This window comes from Schistosoma haematobium, chromosome 1 (genome assembly GCF_000699445.3).
Source record: "Schistosoma haematobium chromosome 1, whole genome shotgun sequence".
Lineage (NCBI taxonomy): Eukaryota > Metazoa > Platyhelminthes > Trematoda > Strigeidida > Schistosomatidae > Schistosoma > Schistosoma haematobium.
Genome location: NC_067196.1, coordinates 45,452,359 through 45,472,443, shown reverse-complemented (window position 1 = coordinate 45,472,443; position 20,085 = coordinate 45,452,359). Strand labels below are relative to the sequence as shown.

At 36.2% G+C, this 20,085-nt stretch overlaps 1 protein-coding gene across 1 annotated transcript in view; it reads right to left on the bottom strand.

The window, feature by feature from the left end:
- Positions 1-20,085, bottom strand: part of UBR5 (E3 ubiquitin-protein ligase ubr5) — a gene marked incomplete at both ends in the record, with an annotated part of 36,467 nt that overhangs the window by 236 nt on the left and 16,146 nt on the right. The window contains 23 exons of the mRNA XM_051218498.1: positions 816-1,079; positions 2,102-2,323; positions 2,499-2,685; positions 2,767-3,069; positions 3,292-3,628; positions 5,121-5,711; positions 5,816-6,302; positions 6,696-6,919; positions 7,100-7,281; positions 7,386-7,572; positions 8,475-8,541; positions 9,271-9,711; positions 10,214-10,248; positions 10,374-10,965; positions 11,080-11,508; positions 11,702-12,109; positions 12,380-13,120; positions 13,726-14,028; positions 14,627-14,764; positions 14,995-15,178; positions 15,306-15,634; positions 15,833-16,432; positions 16,773-16,940. Coding sequence (XP_051074210.1) covers positions 816-1,079; positions 2,102-2,323; positions 2,499-2,685; positions 2,767-3,069; positions 3,292-3,628; positions 5,121-5,711; positions 5,816-6,302; positions 6,696-6,919; positions 7,100-7,281; positions 7,386-7,572; positions 8,475-8,541; positions 9,271-9,711; positions 10,214-10,248; positions 10,374-10,965; positions 11,080-11,508; positions 11,702-12,109; positions 12,380-13,120; positions 13,726-14,028; positions 14,627-14,764; positions 14,995-15,178; positions 15,306-15,634; positions 15,833-16,432; positions 16,773-16,940 — 7,419 coding nt within the window. The remainder of the gene's footprint in view (positions 1-815; positions 1,080-2,101; positions 2,324-2,498; positions 2,686-2,766; positions 3,070-3,291; positions 3,629-5,120; positions 5,712-5,815; positions 6,303-6,695; positions 6,920-7,099; positions 7,282-7,385; positions 7,573-8,474; positions 8,542-9,270; positions 9,712-10,213; positions 10,249-10,373; positions 10,966-11,079; positions 11,509-11,701; positions 12,110-12,379; positions 13,121-13,725; positions 14,029-14,626; positions 14,765-14,994; positions 15,179-15,305; positions 15,635-15,832; positions 16,433-16,772; positions 16,941-20,085) is intronic.

The following is a 20,085-nucleotide window of genomic DNA, read 5'->3' as shown; positions in this document are numbered from 1 at the left end:
AAGATCATTAATATATAGTGAGATAGTAGTACAAATATCAGTGTTCTAATTGTTCAGCTCAAGATTGCTCACAAAGGTCAGTAAAAGGACAGTAACACTGACTTTCAGGCTATTTGCCCTACCCGCACGTATTATCTTCTGTGTAACAACGAAAGTTTGGCCTATCGCTCATGCTTTCTAATATTCGTGTGGTTTTGAATAAATTAAACATGGTAATAATGTTATGACGGATAAGTAGTAGGATACAGTGACTAGCATAAAAACCAAAGGCCCTGGTACGGCCGAAGGGGAGGAGAGTCCGCTCCTCCTCTTCAAATGCTCTCACATAGCCACGTGTATATAGCCACAGCCAGTGAAGTCCTACTCACTGCCTCATTGTAGCGAGGGTGTTGTCTACGAAACTGAGAGGACGAAAAGTGAATATCCGGTGCTTTAACCGGGTCGGCGGACACGGAGGACCCACCTAGAGGAGTTGGAAAACCCTGATTCCAAACCAATGGTGCATATGGACTCCAGAGTTCTGGGGAAATAAATGGAGTATGAACCAATTATTGGTCAACGGCTAACATGGGACTGCATTACCTGACGTTGCTCCACTGCCTTGTGGATCAGACCTTTAGGCCGAAGGCTTCGCGTGTGACCCCCTAAGAAAACCACCTGCTTCGCTTCGGTCTGGGCACCCGAGCAGTAACACAGCCCACACACAAATCAAGTGACTTGTGTGGTGCATATGTATTTGGTGTCCATTTGTACTAATATTTATGTGCTCAAATAAATAAATAATTAGAAAGATAGTTCACAAAATCTGTTCTTACTAAATCTTGACGTTGTTTCATATCCATACTGCGAACTGTACACCAAAACCACTTTTTCAAGCGATTTACCAAATTTGTGTTATCACAGCTTTTCGTGACATCTACATTTGATCCTGTACCTGTTTCATCTACGAAAGTTGTATATCCACATAGTACATCAACATCTATATCTCCAGTTCCGTTTAAAAGTAAACGCAAATCTTCAGCAGTCAGCCCATCCAAAGCATTTCGAGGTAGAACATCAAACACACCTTGTCGGAGTTGCTGCACAAAGTCAGAAATGAATAACCAAATTTATTTAATGCGAGGTGAAACAAATATTTGGAAACAAGTTATGGAACTCAAAATTTTCTATCACATATTTGGCACGAGCACCGTGCTCAGCAATTTGGTTTTTTTTCATGTGCAATATCACTCGTACAATTACCTAGTCACTACCAACAATAATTTCAAACACAGCTGACGTAACTATTGGGGATCCCGGCGTCCTAAAATAATATCAACCACATCACCTAATACATTCCCGAGGTTGCGATCTCTAGTTTCGACACCCACAAAAATTATCGGACACCAGACTATGTCACACCACTTAACTCTGATTCTTGGCACACCATACCCGCCATTATGCTGGCTTTATGGAGCACAGAACTTCAGGATCTGCTCCTACAAATATTTGTCGGCAACCGATACGGTTACTGCCACAATCATAAACCCAGTAGATCCCGATCCCCTCTATAGGTAAAAACATGTTTACCTTTAAACGTACCGGTAGTTCATCAAACCTCTTAGCCACATAACAAATTCAGACTTCGAACGAAAAACCTTTCCTATCGTGGATATTAACGGGTACCCGGCTCGAATGCAACTAGGTACAGATTCAGATTACGAAAGTCTTAAAAAGTGTTGGGTAACCTCCAAATCGAGACGGCTTAATATAACCCAAAATGTAAATTTGAACAAGCTAAACGACCTGCACGTCGGTGTCCGTGAGATGTTCATCCAATGGCTCATCCAGGAATACAAGTATACTTCGAACGTTTTAAGCGATCTAAGGTTAAAATATGGGTATTTGTTTGCAGTTTTGTGTTAACACAAATGACACCCGAACTTATTAAAAGTTAAGGCGGTATGTGATCTAGGATACCATTATAAACCACAACCATTGTTTATTATTAATATATCATGGGACAGCCTAATTAACTTTACAGAAAACTATGATGAATCTATTTTCTGCAGTTTCATTAAACATTTGGGACAAAATGTAAAAACACTGGTAAAAATCTCACCTCCAGTGGTTCCTGAACTGCTGTTCTCATTTTGAATTCTGTGTACTTTTTAACAAATTCAAATACATTACTTTCATTAACCTCAACTTCATCTCCACCGGGGATCAAAGCATACAAATAGTCATTTGGTTGACGAACCGCGTCTGTGGATGACAGACCACCTTCTTCCAAGGCAGGAATAAGTGAGAAAGTTAGGTTGTAATCTTCTATGCTTCCCTGAGACTGAAATTTGAAGGAGAAGTATGCAAATACAAAGTTATTCAACGCTGAGATACATAGACCACAGAAAAGATATAACTGGTTTGACAAATGGGCTAGTAATTTCAATGAAGATTAAAGTTATCAAATTAAAATATCTATTTGGTGAGATGCAATAGTGAACACGAATCGAAATCACCTTTGAAAAGTCTTCGGATGTATGCAAAAGCAGCTGGCGCAACCCCTCAAAAGTAGTGGGGTCATAAAAGGCGAAATCATGCCAGTGAACCACGCGACCTAGGATGTATTTAAGTACAGGTCGACTGAAGTGCAAGGGACATGTTTCATTTGTCAGTAAACACAAACCAATTACACGGCCGATACCTCTACAATAAAGAAAAAATTGAGAATCAGATAATACGTATGTGTGAGATAAAGAGCGAAAAAATAATAAGAGAATAACCCACCTGTAAATAGAGTAGCGTGCAGCTAATTTAACCGAATCACATGTTTGATTTGAAGGTAAGTTTATTCCAGGAACAGCTCGTGGGAAGTAATAACCCTGTAAACCAGGTTGCCAGAAAAGAGGGACACGCTCAACATCCTCTGTAATTATTACCTCGGCGATTGTACTTGATGAAGAGATGTTGGATTGTTGGTTGACAGACGTAGCACCTGTAACAGTTAAAGCCACTCCCTGCCAATTAACTAAGCGTTCAAGAACAGGCTGATTTAAACCAATTGAAGGTGTCCGTGGGCGCTCAACTCGGCTGAAAATGGGAAAAATTCAAACTAGTCATTGAGTCCTAACATAAATGTTTATTTCTTTAGTTTATTTAGTTACCGAAAACAAAATAATATCCACAAATCAAGATGGGCGGTAAATCCGCAGAAAATTTCGTTAATGTCGAAATTTGAATTTGGAGCAAGTGGAAACACATTTGACTAACTGAAAATGCAACATCTTTAAGTAGAAAACACAAACAACTTACTTCTGATCATTTGTATCCGACATTGCTATTAAGGCCCTTGCTTCATCAACACGATTACATAAAGCTTCTTCATTTGTTAATAAAACTGAGTGTTCTGATGACGGTAATTCAAGAAGCATTCCAGTGATTCGTGCAGTTAAGTGTTCATTCCTCACTAGGGATTGAATACGTGTAAACAGTCTACCTCCCACGGATCTTCCATTCGCTAGATCATGCCTGGCACAGACAGGGTTATTACTTTCAGAAGACTGAATCGAGTTAGATGGTTCGTAATTGACTAGTAAAATATTTCTGCTGATATTATCAGATGGATCTTGAGTTCTGTTTGGACTCAATCCTAAATTATAAAGAAGAGTTATATAACTGTAAGATAAACAATGTTTTGAAAATAAGCAACTTTAACACGTTAAAAACAATAACAGGAAGTGGAAACAGCACTTTATCTTACATGTTATTAATGTGTAGCATCTATCACTAAGGTACTAAGAGCTCGATAGATGCATAATTAATTTAAAGAATGAAATATCAGTAAAATATAATATCAAAGAATGTGATCCTGATAATAAACTGCTCGAGAAAAACAAGTTCACAGAATACAAGTAATAAAAATTGACGATGGGTGAGGTAGTGAGACAATGATTGATGTTAATCTGTACCTGATATTTCGCATTTTTTAAAATGATTAACTATCCGATAACTAGAGTTATTCGGATTTCAATATTGGCTCACGAGATTCGAGAACATATCTGCAACAAGAGGATGGTTTCTGTTGTTAAATATTACTTTGTGTGTTTTCAAAATTTATTATTGATTAGAGTATTCTTTTCAGGACTTCCTAAAAGGCTATCAAGTTTCGTGAAGACTGACGCAACTTTTATTACCTTTTCATTTACTACTCGTGTACAAATAGTCCAAAAAGACTAATCTACTTTTATAGGTATCATTACCACGGTTTGACTTGATAATTTCGAATAAATTGAGCATTGGGTAAATTGTTATAAATAAATAATATATTTGTAATATCCCCATGAGTAGAAAAATTAGATTTTTTACTATTTAAGCTTAAATTAATTTTGATTTGGTTATTTATTTATTCTCTGAAGAAGTGGTTTGCACTAACTCACGAAACGTCAGAAAATCTAATTTTTCTACTCATTGGAATATTACAAATATATTATTTATTTATAATCTACTTTGAGTACGAACTAGAGCAGCTTACAACAAACTAGACCATATTTGACCCCATTGTGAAGTTAGTCTGGTTGTAAAAGGTTAAAAATTGTCTTGTCTTTTTAGCTGAAATGGGACGCTCACGGAACATTATTCTTGTTCAGTTACTAAATACTAATACGCCCCTTTTCTCTCCTATTTCTTCATAACTTTATTACTTCATTTGTATATCCCACCTCTGGTGTCCCGTTGAATCAGAATTTGTATGATCATATAGATTAAACAACATGAAGTGTGAGAGATCGAATTAGTAAACACAAATTATCAACAGATATGTTAGCTATTAGTTGCAGACAATGTGTGAGGCCAGACGACAGTTTTTACGGTAAGACAGGATATTAAAGTCAATATTTTTATGTTGTTGGCTTGTAGCATAATTTTATCTTCATGTCAGTAATGAAAAACTGGGTTAGATTATTGATTCGTTTATTTAAAACAGGTCTATTCGCCATTTCAGAAAAAAGTACAAAAACTTAACTGGATTAGAAATTAAGTTCCAGGGCGGGAGTTCTAAAATTAAAATTTTGTAATGATCTGTTTGAACGTTGCAAGGGTTTAACGATAGACATAATAATTGAGATTATTGTACGCCAACTAACCTAATGAAATATTCGTATTCGAGTTTAAAAGTTGTAATGAAGCACAAGAATCCAGGACTCTAGATGAGGGAACTTCTGTACCAGAGACATTTCCAACTGAAATATGAGAAATATTAGAAGTATCAGAATGCCTAGCTGGTGACGGGTTACGAGAGGTTGTTCGAGAATTAGAACCGGCTGGTGATAAATCAGATGAGGAGAATGCTGCCTGAGCTGCAGACGGATAAAATGGAGGAGCATTTGTAGATAGTCCTCCAGATCGTCGCCAAGCACTTGATCTCCCACGTGACCCAATTGTAAACGTATGCAGCCGAGGTTGAATTTGATATGGACAAAAGGAAATAGACGACTGAATGGTTGTTGGTGTAGTTAAAGGTACTGGTTGATGTCCACTTAGCCCATTGTTTAGTGAGCTAGATAGTAAAGTCGGAGAATGAGTATTGTTAGAGCTACTTGTTATAGATTGAGTAGACAGAAATATACTAGAAGTTGTTGATTGAACTAAGACTGCAGTTGGCCTATTTGCAGAATTGTTTGATTGAGAACGACTCAACACAGTATAATGACGATGGAAATTCGGTTGTTGATTACCTAGATAAATCGAAATGAAATTAAACATCAGCATCGAACCTTAAAAGATACTTTTCTACAAAAATGTTTAGGCAAAGTTCTCAAGTGGAAAATAACTGACTCACCCAAAGAATTTGACGAATTATTTTGAAGAAGTAAATTCAAGTTAGGCAAGGGTTCTTGAGATAAGACTGCTTCTGAAAAAGCCGTAAAGAATGACCTAGCAACACCGCTACCTTCACCAGGTTCATCTTTAAAAGTTACTTTAATGCGTCGACATGACAGTATTGGTTGTTGTCCAGAAACGACTGAATTTGAGGTGACCGAAGTCGGAGTTACTGGACTAGCACCAAATAATGTCCCTAGTAACGGAGAATCCGTAGTAGTGCCCAGAAGAAGAGCAATAGCAACTTGGTTAGTATTTGCATTTTGACGCGTTGACGGTGAATCTCGTTGATGACTGCTCGAACTAGTATACTGTAGGGGAAAATTATTTGCACTATACAATGATCCATTTGATGTAGTTAATGGTGTCTGAGATTGACGTTTAGCGTATTCCATGTTCAGTAGTTTGATAGTGTTTAAAATCAATGGACCACGTTCCCGTTCAACCTGTCATTAAAGGAGAAAATGAACATAAAATCAACTAAACAATAACTAAAAGATGAATTATGCAAAATAACGATAAACGTTTGATGGCTGAGAGTAATACGGATAAACTGTAGTTTTGAAAGAAATATTGTGGGGTGGGGCTGACGATATTGAAGAAAACAAAGACAGCAAATTTTAGAATATAATAAGATTATGATCTGTAGCTCCAATATTTCATCATCAAAACCCTGAATCATAGTCTACTCTTTGGATGTGTCTACAGAGCTCCTGATAGTTCGAATAATGGGAATGATCTTATCATCAATGCATTCATACATGAAAGCAGTGACCATAAGATAGTAGAGAAACTAAAAAATAGCAGAATGATAAGAAAAATAAACTAAGTAAAATTACCTCCAAAACCAAATCCTTGCGAGACACATTACGCAAACGTTCCATTTGTTTCCGAAATCTACCTTCTTTTGCTGAAAATCCACCAAGTTCAAATATATAACTTCCGTTTTCAGCTCCTACATCAGGAGTGAAGTGACGTCCGAAAAATTCCAGAGCTGAGCACCACCGTGAAAGGAGTGTAGCAGAATGTCCAACGGAATCCAGGAACTTAGCCCCTGTCAACACTAAATGAAGAGTTCAAAAGGCTTAATTTTAGTAAAATATATATATATATATATATATATATATATATATATATATATATATATATATATATATATATATATATATATATATATATATATATATATAATCAGATTATTTATAGTGATAGACACAAAAAATGTAACTTCGAAAGCACTTACATTGTTGTGTATCAGGGTTCAGAAACTCTGAATTATCGCTCTCGTTGATGAACGGAATTTCCGTGATATTACTACCACAGATTCTTTCCCCCCAAGTACTTGACATCGCATTCATGTGTATTGGAATATGATCATTCTTTCGGCTGCTGGAAACATGAGTTGCAGACATCATGGGTAAAAATCTGAGAAAACAGAAAGATCATTATTAAGTAAAAAAGAATGCATAGCACGACATTAGGACACTATGTTTCAGTAAACTAGCTCAAGAATAAAACTAATCACTTACCGATCACATCCAAATAGTTCAGCTCTTCCAGAGGTGGGTTGTAACAATTGTGGTTGCAATGCCAAAGGTAAAGACTCTGATAACGGTGCATCTAGTAAATCGGGACCAAGACCTGATAAAGACAAAATGCTTTCTGAACGACGGAAAAATGGATCGTTCCGTTGAGTAACCTGGTTAGCTGTAAAAACTATGGTAGATTGAAGTAAAAAAAATCTGATGTGGGACTAATAACAATCAAATATGAATCATAATTTATATCGAAACACTGAATATTTGTGGTCAAATATCAACGACCACATCTTTCACATTACACAATGTCGTTAGTATATGCATGTCACAAAATCCCAAAAACCTGAACAGATAAAATCATAAGACTAGATTTTATTCAGTTCAATGTATGCAATGCTCACGTTCACAAGTATTTTAGTATACGCCAGCTTGTCGCTGTAAATATTATTAATTAATTAATGACTACAAAAAATCAAGGATATAATTTGAATAATGCACAAACCGAAATATGAACTATAAGGATGCCCCAAACTTAGATGTGGTTAATAAGGAAAAGAGTACCTATAAACAATTTCATCGTTCGGTGACACAAACATTATACAGTGAAATCAAGCAGGAACCTGTACTATAGCTGTCAATATGTTATTTTCTTATTGCCTAAGTGTAAACATAGAGGAAAAAACATGATTAATTTATTTCAGTTCATATGAACCGCAGACAACTAAAGTATCAATTACAGCACAGAGCTCGCCTCCCATTCACAATCTTGTGGAACCCGTGAGGTGAATGGGGGATCTATTTGACTCGAGAACTGAGGCCCACACGCTGCTATATGCGTGATGAGTCAGTGTTAGCAATAGTCGACATAAGAATACTATAGAAAAAAAATTAAGTTGTCGATAATAACTAACACACTGACGTAAGTACTTCTACTGACAACCTAATCTAGATAAATATAAAGAGAAATGTGACTATACAGTCCACTTTATTCAAAAAATATTCCCCGCGCAAAATTATTAAATAATTATATAAATAAGAAGGTAAATAAAAGTAGAAGGAAAATAGGTAAATATTGCATACCATTTTTGACATCTGGAGTTTTTTCATGAGACAATTGAGTGGTGCGAAGAACAGATGAGGTTGATGACTAAATGATAAGGAATTAAGAGAACAAGTATAATACAATGAACATTTTAAAAAGACTAAGAAATTTAACTTAAGCAAGAACAACTAATGTAGCAGAGTAATTTAAATTCATTATATTTTGTGGTTTCTCATCAGCTGCATACAACATAAACATAATGATATTAATCACTAAAATCAGCTTTATATCATAATATCGGAAATGTTCTCATCAGCGCAGATTAATGCAGAACAGAAAAACAAGTATGAAAGAATTATAAGTGATATTTATTTGCTAAATAATATGAACATTTATAGGTTGAATATAAGAACGCTCCAGAATAAAACTAAAAACATAGAAACAAAGTTATTTAAGAATCAGATATTAATGTTATAAGTTATGTAACCCTTAAAGCAAATTTGACCGGGTACAGATCACATAAGAAGTAAGAAATAACCATTAGAGTCATGGGAATAATTATGTTTGTAGCCTGACTTTTAGTGATTAATATTATTGTATTTTGGTTGTAAGCAGCTGATTAGAAACCACAAAATATAATGAATCTATTTTATTCTACTACGTCAGTTGTTCTTGCTATAATCAAATCAATCAGTAAAAAGATCATATGAAAGATTAAGAAAAATGAATACGTGTTAAATATTAAGAAAAATTATGATCACAATAAAAGATTTAATTTATTAATTATACATAGATAATAGACAAAAGAATTTAATATTAAAACGAAATGCATACCTCTGCGATTTCTTCAGTACACTCTTGCTGTACATCATTTAATTTGAAACGAACGGTCGGATCAGGTAACGTTGAATTTAACTGTCTTGTAATACCAGATGGCCAGGAAGATTCAAAAACACGGAAGAAGTATAACAATGCATCTAAAATATAGGCAAGATGTTTGTTCACTTGAGGATCAATAAAAGGTACGCTATCACCATGATCACCACCTGAGGTACGCATTATAGAAAATAAATAGGCCAAGAAGTCTTGTCGTTGCCCAAGAACCACTGCAACACTATCTATAGAACTATTAACAGTTATAGGGTCATTTGAGGACAATCGTGCATTAGTTGTTGTGGATGACGATGAAGTGTTGGCAACAGCAGTAGGTCTTCTAGAGTAAAAAGTTGAAGCATGTCCACGTCTGTTATTTGTTTCATTATTGACTTGTGAGGACTATATTAGACATTAATAAAGAGCAAATAAAATAACATTTAGAAAACGGGATTTACTAGTTTAAAAAAAAACCTAACAGAATAAGGAATTATAAATGTTTTATTCAGACATTACACAGACTCAACAAAAAGCAATTGTATTCAATAATTAGAAATAACTCAACAAACAATTATCAAAAAATTCCCTACATATTGATTTACTATTGGAAGCTGTCTGTGAGAGGTGTAATGAAAATTAACTTGATTATCACTAATACTGTTTTCATTCGTTATATTTTGAACTATATTTCTTAGGTTTAGTTTAAAACTCCAATTGACATTATTTATTATTCCTATTTCTTTGTTCTTTTAGTCTATTTATTTTCTCTTGTTTCGTCGATATGAAGTATGCTGATTTGATGGGCCTTTTGTTCGATCTTTTTCTTAAATTCCAAGTTTTATTATCACGTACATAATAATAGTGAAAATACAATATTATCATCACCACAACATAAAAAACTCACCAAGGAAACCGGGATATCACGAACTGAGCTAACACCTGAAAATAAACAAAATAGAACGCATTCAGAATAGCTTTTAATGGTAAAGAATAATAGACCTACAAAGCACGATTATATCAAACAATAGCTAGGTTATAGAAACGAAGAAAATTGAGAAAGTTACCATCTTGGTTCTCAGGAATTTTCGATTGACTTTTCAAAGCATTTTTGTTGGGGAAGTATGCATTCCAAGAAGCCGAAAAGCGCAATTGAGCCTCAAGATTATCCATGGCCATGGTTATCCATTGCCAAACTGGAATCAAAGCTGCACCAACAGATGCTACAAGTTGAACACAGTGCGAATCTGAACCCACTTTTATTGCATTAGCTCGACCACTTGCCAATGAAACGGCTGTTGTACACGACCTTATTAAACGACCTCGAATACCTGATGACTGTTCTGTAGAGCTTGAGTCCGGACGAGCAATAGAAGACAAGGTGTTACTTGGAGTTAATACAAGAGCATGAGGTTGATTGTTAGCTGACGTTGTAGAAGTAGCCACTATACTGGACGTGCAATATATGGGCAAACGGCGTTGCTGGTCATAAACAGTCAACGGAAGACCAATACTAGTAGGTACTGATGTACAACGCCGCAGGGGACCTGAAAAAGGACTAAATTCCCCTTGAATTTCAGAGAGAAGATCAGCAGTTACTCGCAAAAGACAAGCGAATGTACGACACAAGTATACCTGTGTTGTCATGATACACCCCACCTATAAAACAAAATGGAATAAGTAGTTAACGCTTTAATATATTAATTCAAGAGGATTACTATGTAAAGATATAACAGTAATCAAAAGTAAAAACTAATTAGTATGATAACTTACATTTGTAGAAACAGCTGGAGTAGTAACAGAGCTTGTAGCGTTTGTGACAACAGTTTCACTAGATGCAGGTGTATTGCTTACATTTCCTGTACTTGAAATGACTAAAGTCGGTGTCGCAGAAGATGTTGATGTATTCAGTAAACTGATAACTGACTGAACAGACCGACGACCTGACAGTAAACTCGAGGTGTTGCGCCCTTGAAGAGTGACGGAAGTTAGATTGGTCAAACTTTGACCTGTTGTAACAGTATTTAGCTCGTTGGTGTTGTCCCGATTGCTGTTTAGGACATCTGTGGTATTTGTAGTAGTAGCTATGGATTCCGAACTCTGTGAGACCGCTCGTGAACTTAAGCGAGAAAATATAGACGTCCTTGGCCATGAAACCCAAGTGGGAGAAGTTGATCGACTTCCAGCGTCTGCACTTGATTCCTGCAAATATAGAAATTAAGAATGCATGGGATGAAAATACAGGTAACCAAAAATTTTCCTAGACTATACTTGCCAAACAGAACGGGTTTAGACCATCTTTTACCCCAGACATTAACATGGGCAGACAAAGAAAAACATTTCATTCTTAAATGATGGGCAATTTCAAACTAGGTTAAAACGTCAACCAGCTTACATCACTGTGATGAGAAGAATCGTCCTCATCATCCTCATCTTCTTCATCATCTTCCCCTTCTATAAGTTGGTCACCTTCACCGTAAACATCTTGGTCACCATCTTCATCTTCTGTTTCATTTTCATCATCGTCGTCCTCATGATCTTCACCATCATCTTGTTCATCATACTCATCATAATCTGAAGCTTGACCATCAGATACATCTTCGGCCTGGAAAGCGTTAGACTGTTCGGAAACAGAAAAACCGATATTATTTTGCGGTCCATTAGCTGCATCACCAGTTCGCCCGGGTAAAGGTCCCTCTTGAATAGACAATGATGACTGATAGAGATCAACGTCAGAATTGAGCAGTCTACTAAATCCAATTTCTTCCTGCTGATGATTAGATACTTCAGAAGCGCACTGGTGCTTAGTAAGTGAAAATATGCAAAATAAAATATGAGTGAGTAACGGGAAAATAATTAACTTCTCAATTCTTTAGCACAAAAATAAAACATCTTATTATTTACACTTATTAATACAAGAAAGTTTGCATAAACACATTAAAATGCAGAAATACGAATGTATTTCCGTTTGGCTTAGCTACACGTCTCAAATTAGTGGTGAAATAATTGTACATCTATTTGTGGGGTAAAAAGCATAGTACATTCAGTACAATAACAAAACGTAGCAACTAACCAATTCAGAAGTTACTACATTTGTCGAAAAACTAGATGTTGGGTGAAGTTCAACATTCAGATTAGATGATAATTCTGATCTGATATCCAAATCTGTAGTGCTTCCTAGTGTAACAGCTGTACTGCTTGTTTGGCTAACGGTTGCATCAGTATCGAGAAGAGACAAAGGAAGTTCATCTTGAGCTGATGGTGACAGTGGGTAACTTATATGAGAATCGATCTGAATGGTATCATCCTTTGACTCGGGAGAAGAAATTTCTGGGTCGATGGTTCGTCTGCGTTTACAAAAACTATTGTTATCGGATTCAGTTACACGACGTCTAGAGCCACTAGGAAATGCTATCTCGCTATCGCGTGAGTCATTCACTGTATTATCATCAGGCACCAGAGGGAACATATGCGACTGATATCCCGGTTCCTCACGTCGTGGATAAGACCAAGTTCCAGAATCAACAGCCTCATTATGAGTCACTTTCGCATCTCCAATTCTTCTTGCAGTAGCCTCGTTATCAACAACATTGTCATCAAGAGATTCATAAGTGGGGGAAGTATGAGATTCTCCAGAAGATTGAATCTGGAAAATGGAGTCCGGACAGCTACTGGCAGAAAAATTCGGAGTAAAGACAAAATTCAAAGAGCAGCCATCTGAAACATTTGAAGCAACTGGAGGAAAGTGAACGGACGAGTTATTTGGTTCTAATCTGGTTGAAGCAGTGGATGCATCAGCGGTTGAAGTCATTACCTGGTGAGTTAAATATGATACAAAGTTTATACGAAAATGTTTAGAATGATGAAAAATGTATGAAATAATAGAAAATTGTAACCTTGAACTTAACAGCGAAATATACCTAAATCTTGACGTTAAACAAGTTAACTAACGTTTGGTCAAAAGTTGGGACCAATTATTATAATCGCAGAAACGATCAAATAAATTCTGTATAAAAATATAGGTTAGTTGTACATGATACGTCATGTTATTACGATTTAAAAATTCCCCGTAAAAATTTGATTAGCAAATAACATTTTGATATGTGCTAGCGAAAATAAAATATGATTGGCCGTTGGAGAGTAGACAAACAGGCATTTAACCTAATGACTATTAAATATTTGATTTCCTTTCCTCTCACCGATTTGTACTCCGAACTCATTGAGAGTGATTGCTTGTAACTAACTGTTGGATAAAGTATTATCTAGTGTTAATCTGGTCCTACATTCTGGGGCGTGAGCCATGATATCATTATCGTAGTATACCTAAGAAAGAAAATATTTTAGAACATCTGTTACATCACATTTAAGTGTAATATGTATGGCAAATTATATTAAAGCATCAAAGATAGTAGAACTAACTGTTAGCGCGTGTTCAGAAACACTAGTTTCTATATCAGTGATAGTGGATTGCATTTGAAGAGTAAGTAATGAAGGATCATGTATTGAAGGTGTGACTGTGGTGGGAGATGCAACTTCCGTGTTTGACTCTGCATGAGTATACTTAGTAGCATCAGGTTCCAAAGTATCCGAAGTAACAACATGTGGCGAAGATAACTCGACATTTAATGTGGATATAACAGTGTGGTGACGCATAGAAGGAACTGTAACAGATTCTGAAACGCTACGATAAGATGGTTGTATATTGAAGCTCGAGTGATGATGCTATAATAAAGAAAATAATTTCAACTTAGCACATATACATAAATAAAAGAGATAAAATCAACGTTACTATAAGAAAAAGGTGTTTTGAATGTAGGAAACTACATAAATCTACCAGTCTTATTAATGTAACCAGGTTTTCATCCAACAAGAAGCACATTAATAAACGATGAGAGCAATCGTGTATATTCCCACTTTTAATAACAAATAAAATGGCTGACAAAAATTATTACCCTTGAAATCATCCTACAGAAACTACGCATTTAATCAATCATCTGGTGTAAGGCCATTTAACTTATATTGATAATTATAAACTTAAAAATAACACTGAGGAATGGATTAACTATAACTATTATCTAAACAAAAATATATGCGGATTTTAAAATCTTCACTATCCTATGAAGATTTTAGACAGTCTTAATAACTGCAAAGCGTGTCATAACGAGCACTGCAATATTATAACGACATTAAGAGAAAATAAACAAATTATGTCTGATAAAGAGTATTAGCGTCCAAAATAGCTAGCCCGAATTGAATATGTGGTGTTCATGAGACAGAAGTAACAAAATCTTAAATCAAACGATTAAACGATATCGATTACCCTATATCCATCATCGATGCTCATGGATCTTTGTATGCCTTTGTTGGATAGATCATCGGTTTTCGTAGCTTCACTAGAAGAAAGCAATTGCTGGCGCGTAAAGTTATTCCTTTCAGCATTAATTAACAATTCAAGTCCCTTAGAAATAAAGAAAACGACTTTATTATTTTACATAAAAAAGAGAATGAAAATGTTGAACACCCAACTGTGAGGTAAGAATTGAAATATGAAAATAGTAATTATATATATATATATATATATATATATATATATATATATATATATATATATATATATATATAATCACTTTAAATAAGCATGAGCTAACAGATTCTCCTAAACAACTAAATTAATCTGAAAGAAATTACCGAGGCAACTTCACTCGACTGAGATGTGAATGAAAAGGGTGCACATGGACGCACAGTGCCCGTACGGATAGGTACAAGAAGACTAGCTGCGAGTACGGGCAATTCATTAATAGCAATTGGAGCCAAACTGCTGAATACATGTCGACAAAGATCCAAAAGCGTTGGTTGAGCCAAACCCAAACGGCTAAAATTAAAAAAAGTTAGACGATATACCAAATCTGGAGTATATACAATGAGCTCAAAATGCAAAATACAGAATTAGGAGGTAATAAACTGAGTTTTAATTAAAATACTAAAAGCATTTTACTCGCCTTTTCTTCTTTTGGTCAGGAGCCAATTCCAAAGACAAACTAGCGTATATTCGAGCTACAGAGCGAATAAACCGAGCGGCCGCTAATGTCATTTCTACTGAGTTAGGATAATCACACTGCTTCAAAAATGCAGAATTATTTGGTGTATCCGCCGGCAAAGTGTCATCTGAAAATTTTCTTTTCTTTTCTTCAGTGTTTGAAGGAAAACTAACGATATATCGATTTAAAGTAGACAGCAGAATGTCAGTTATTTCAGGGGGACACTTGCAAATAAGTGTGAATACAAAATCATCCAATTGATTTGTACCACCTTGAGACGACAGAAAAACCTAAAAAACATAATGCAATTATGGATTTTAAGCTAATCTCAAATTCGACAAATTGAACGTCGATATAGGAAAATTAAATATTATTGATCAAAGAGAAATTTTCAATATTTATGTGATAACTAAGAGAAATACAATAATGAAATGATTACAGACTAAACGGGAACTAGTATTAAGCACAAAAATTAAAAAGTATCCTACTTGGTCTTCATTAATGAAGCCATTTTTTTGAAGTGAATCAGTATCCAGAATATCTGAATTGCTATCTAATGTCAGCATGCTATGGACAGCTGCAGGACAATCAAGAGCCAATTCAAATGCATCACGTGCAAATCGAGGAGGTTCTAGATCATGATCAGGCTCTTCTGGTCCCGAATTTTGAGCTCCGTTATTCGGTTCCCAATTAGATGTTGTATTTGACGCAGAAGTAACAGGAGGGTTACAGTTAGAGTTAGTTCGGGTTGTTGCAGAAGTTAGGCGACGTCTAGATGGGCGGTGCTGTCGTTGCTCCCGTGTTTGGCGCTCCATACATTTAGCCAAGTAAAGTAACAGATGTTCCCCACGAGCGTTCCGATTATGTATAAGCTTTGTTCCCGATAACAGCTTATAAAATAATTCATGCCGCGGAGCCTGAAACCCAGATATAAGACTTTGGCAACAACACTTTTCCCAACAATCACAATAGGCTGTTGGAGAAGTTCTTTTTAGGCGGCAATCGTGACCTTTGTGACAGACACGTGCACACTCCGTACAGCAACACAAAGAGTCCGTTAAACCGCAAGTGCGACACTCGAAGATATCCTAATAAAAATCAAATGATAAAAAAAAATTAAAAATCAAACCCATTAAAAGTAAAAAATGAGCGAATTATTTTTACTGTCCTCAGTAAAATAAATAGGATTATACAGGTCAACAATGAAGTGCATAAAATTATCTAGAGTAGCTTTAAATAAACAATGACAATCATAGTTCGCAAAATTTTAGGACGATTGTGAACGAACTTCGATATAAATTAACTTAAAAGCAGCTGAAAAACTTGACAGCGAATATTTTTAGTATTCTAATAAGGTAATAAGATAATTATTCAGTAGCGAATGTCTGGAACATAAAAAATCAACAATGATCAAACGAAATCACATACTTGTCTAATATGATCAGGACCGGTCCATGTGAAAGTGCAAGTATCGTTATAACAAAGCTGAAAAAGTGGAGAATCATCTAGTTTGTGACTGGCCGGAGAGAAGAAATCTAATGCGGATCGGTCAGAAATATAATCCACAGTGGAATTCCCAGGCAATTCGGAAATACACTAAGAAATGAAATGAAACAATTCAACAGAATATAAGCTTAAAATATGATTCATGACAACTAAAATAATCATGCAGCATAACTGAATTCCTTTCTCTGTATTATTTTGATGTGAGGTAAAGTAATATTGACCCCGATAACACACTGATCTAGTCAGTCATTCTTGAAACCGGAAATCCACTTCTGTAAAATCAGACACATGCATTGGGAACTTGCATAACATTACAGTTACTTGGTAAAATAGAAAAACCATACTATAATACCTAATTTGCAAAATGTTCAATAATTGTCTCAGACTTAATTGTTCTTGCATTTCCATACTAATTGCTTTCTATTACAGTTCTTCCTTTCTTGATCTTCGCAATATTCTGCTGTCAGACATTACATTCCTGACTCGCGTTACATACTACTTATGTCAATATAAGTAGCACACACCACAATATTATATCCTTTTAGAAATTAGTAATCTCACTTAGTCACTTAATTACTTATGCCAGTAACCTATCGTGGAAGCATAGGTCATCGAACAAGATTCTCCAAGTAACTCTGTTTTGGGTTGTCCTTTCCAGTTATTAACAAGCCCCATTCATTCATTTGATATCTGACTGCGATTATGGAGCGATGTGTTTTTCGCTCTTTCTCTTTACCTTTAGCATCCCAAGTTATGACATGCCTCATGGTGCAGACTGATGGTTTTCGCAATGTACGTCCTACAAACCTCCAACGTCTTTCCCTAATTTCCTCTTCAACTGGAAGCTGATTTGTTCTGTCACAGTAGGTTGTTGCAGATGGTATCCAGTTGATGGACATTAAGTATCTTGTGTAGACAATTGTTTATAAATACTTGTACATATTTGATGAAAGTTTTAGTAGTTCTCCAAGTTTCAGTTCCATACAATATAACTGTCTTGACGCTTATGTTAAAAATCCAAACTTAGGTGTTGGCTAATAATTGTTTTGAGTTCATTTGTTCTTCACTTGTGGAAATGTTGCTGTTGTTTTGCTAATCCGCACCTTTACATCTGCATCAGATCCTTCTTATAGATCAATGATGTTGCGCAGGCAAATAGAACTTTCCACCTCTTCCAGAGTTTCTCCATCAAGTGTGATTTGGTTGGTGCTGACTGTGTTGTATCCCAGGATCTATTTCCCTTATGAATGCCGAGGCCTACTACTGGTGAGTCTGTTGCTATACTGACTGTCTTAACCAGCATCTATTACCGTGTATGTGATAGAAGAGCTAAATCATTTGAGAAGTCCAAATCGTCTAGCTGCATCCAAGCTGTTTATTGTATCCTGTTAGGATATTTGGAAAAATATACCAATAATTATCATGTTAAGTCTAATGATGTCCTTGAACTTTAAATGGACATTCCCTATTGGTCAGTATTTATTTCACTTGTTAAATATTGTACAAATGTTGTTTTCTATTTTATGGTACGATGTGGTCTGTTTGGTTGGTATATAAACAGAGTATGTCTGAAATATAAGAATTCATATCGCAGAGGCTGAGACATGTGTTCTGGACTCAACTGGCTGGCTAGACAGCGAAGCAGGGTCAATCAGAACTCTAGGTCGTCCTTACGTGTTTTACGTGTCGTTGATCTGGTCGATAAGTACGCTGCTATCTAAATCTGCACTCACAAGTCACAACATATCCCATGTTTCTTCTGAGACGTCGAGGTCTTCGTAATCCAACCGAACATCAAGAGTAAAAGGGCGAGAGTAAGCAACCTTATCCCCCTCGAAATGTAAAATGTTGCTTCAGGATTGGGTTGCATCGACACCTGAACTAATGATAGAGTGTGAAGTAGTTGAGCATGTTGACCGCTTCATTTATCTTGGAAGTCTTATCAGCCCTTGTGGTCTAGTGTGTGACGAAGTCTCAGCACGGGTACAGAGGGCTCGACTGGCTTTTACCAATTTGCGTCATTTATGGCGAAGGCGAGATATCCCTCTATTAACCAAAGGACGTGTTTACTGCGCAGCAGTTCGTTCCGTCCTACTTTATGGCAATGATACATGGCCAGTAAGAGTAGAGGATATTCGTAGGTTACTAGTATTTGATCATAGGTGTCTTCGAAACATTGGTCGTATATCGTGAAACCACCGAGTAACTAATACAGTTGTTAGGAAGCGGGTACTAGGTAAGGATGGCAAATCAATTGATGAAATAGTGAAACTTCATCGGTTGAGATGGCTGGGACACGTGTTACGTATGCCCAACCACCGACTGCCCCAACGTGCGATGTTTTGTTGTATAGGAGTAGGTTGGAAGAAATCTAGGGGCGGCCAGACCAAAACATGGCACAAGTCCATGAAGTCACTGACAAGTGGACTGAGCCGTGTTGGTAGGTGTAGACTACCTGGTTGGGGACCGCGAGATGATAGCAATCGATGGTTATAGACCCTGAATGACATGGCCCAAAATCGTTTGCAATGGCGCAGGTGCATACACTCTTTGTGTCCTCCCAAATTCTAATCTTCTGAATTCTTCATGTCCCTTTCTTTTTCTCTTTCCAAATTTATTTCACTGGATTATACTCCTTGAATGACATCTTCAAACCATAGTTTTTCTGATTACAGCTTATAATTTTACTACATCTAGCACTACGGGATTTGAATCAACCACTGCATCTCTGTGCTAATGTGGTGTGGCAACTCGAACTGATGTACGTATGTACGAAGTTCTACGTTGTTACTGATTGACTGACTGACTATCTATCTGACCCCAGTCTTCACTTGGAATGCATCTATCAGCGATCCTCCATGTACGACTTTGCAGTGTAGTCCGTCCTAAGAATTCCGTATGAAAGTGGCAATCCTTTCAGGTATACCATACTATTGAACAGGGTTCTATGAGGTTCCCTTATCCACCCAACCAAATGCTTCCACATACTAACATAATCCAGCAGGTCGATCATGAGGTTGGGTGTCCACTGAGCCACAAAGTTTTGTTTTGCTTCAGATAACCATAAAATGACACTGAAGAAAAAATGACGATAGATGCTTAACAAAAAACCAGTACACATATGGATTTAAGTGCCAATTTTGTTGATAAAATAATGTGTTGTGTTTGAAAGCTAACTCCTATTGCATGCGGTACACTGGCTTCTAAGTACTCATGTGACATGTAAATAAACATA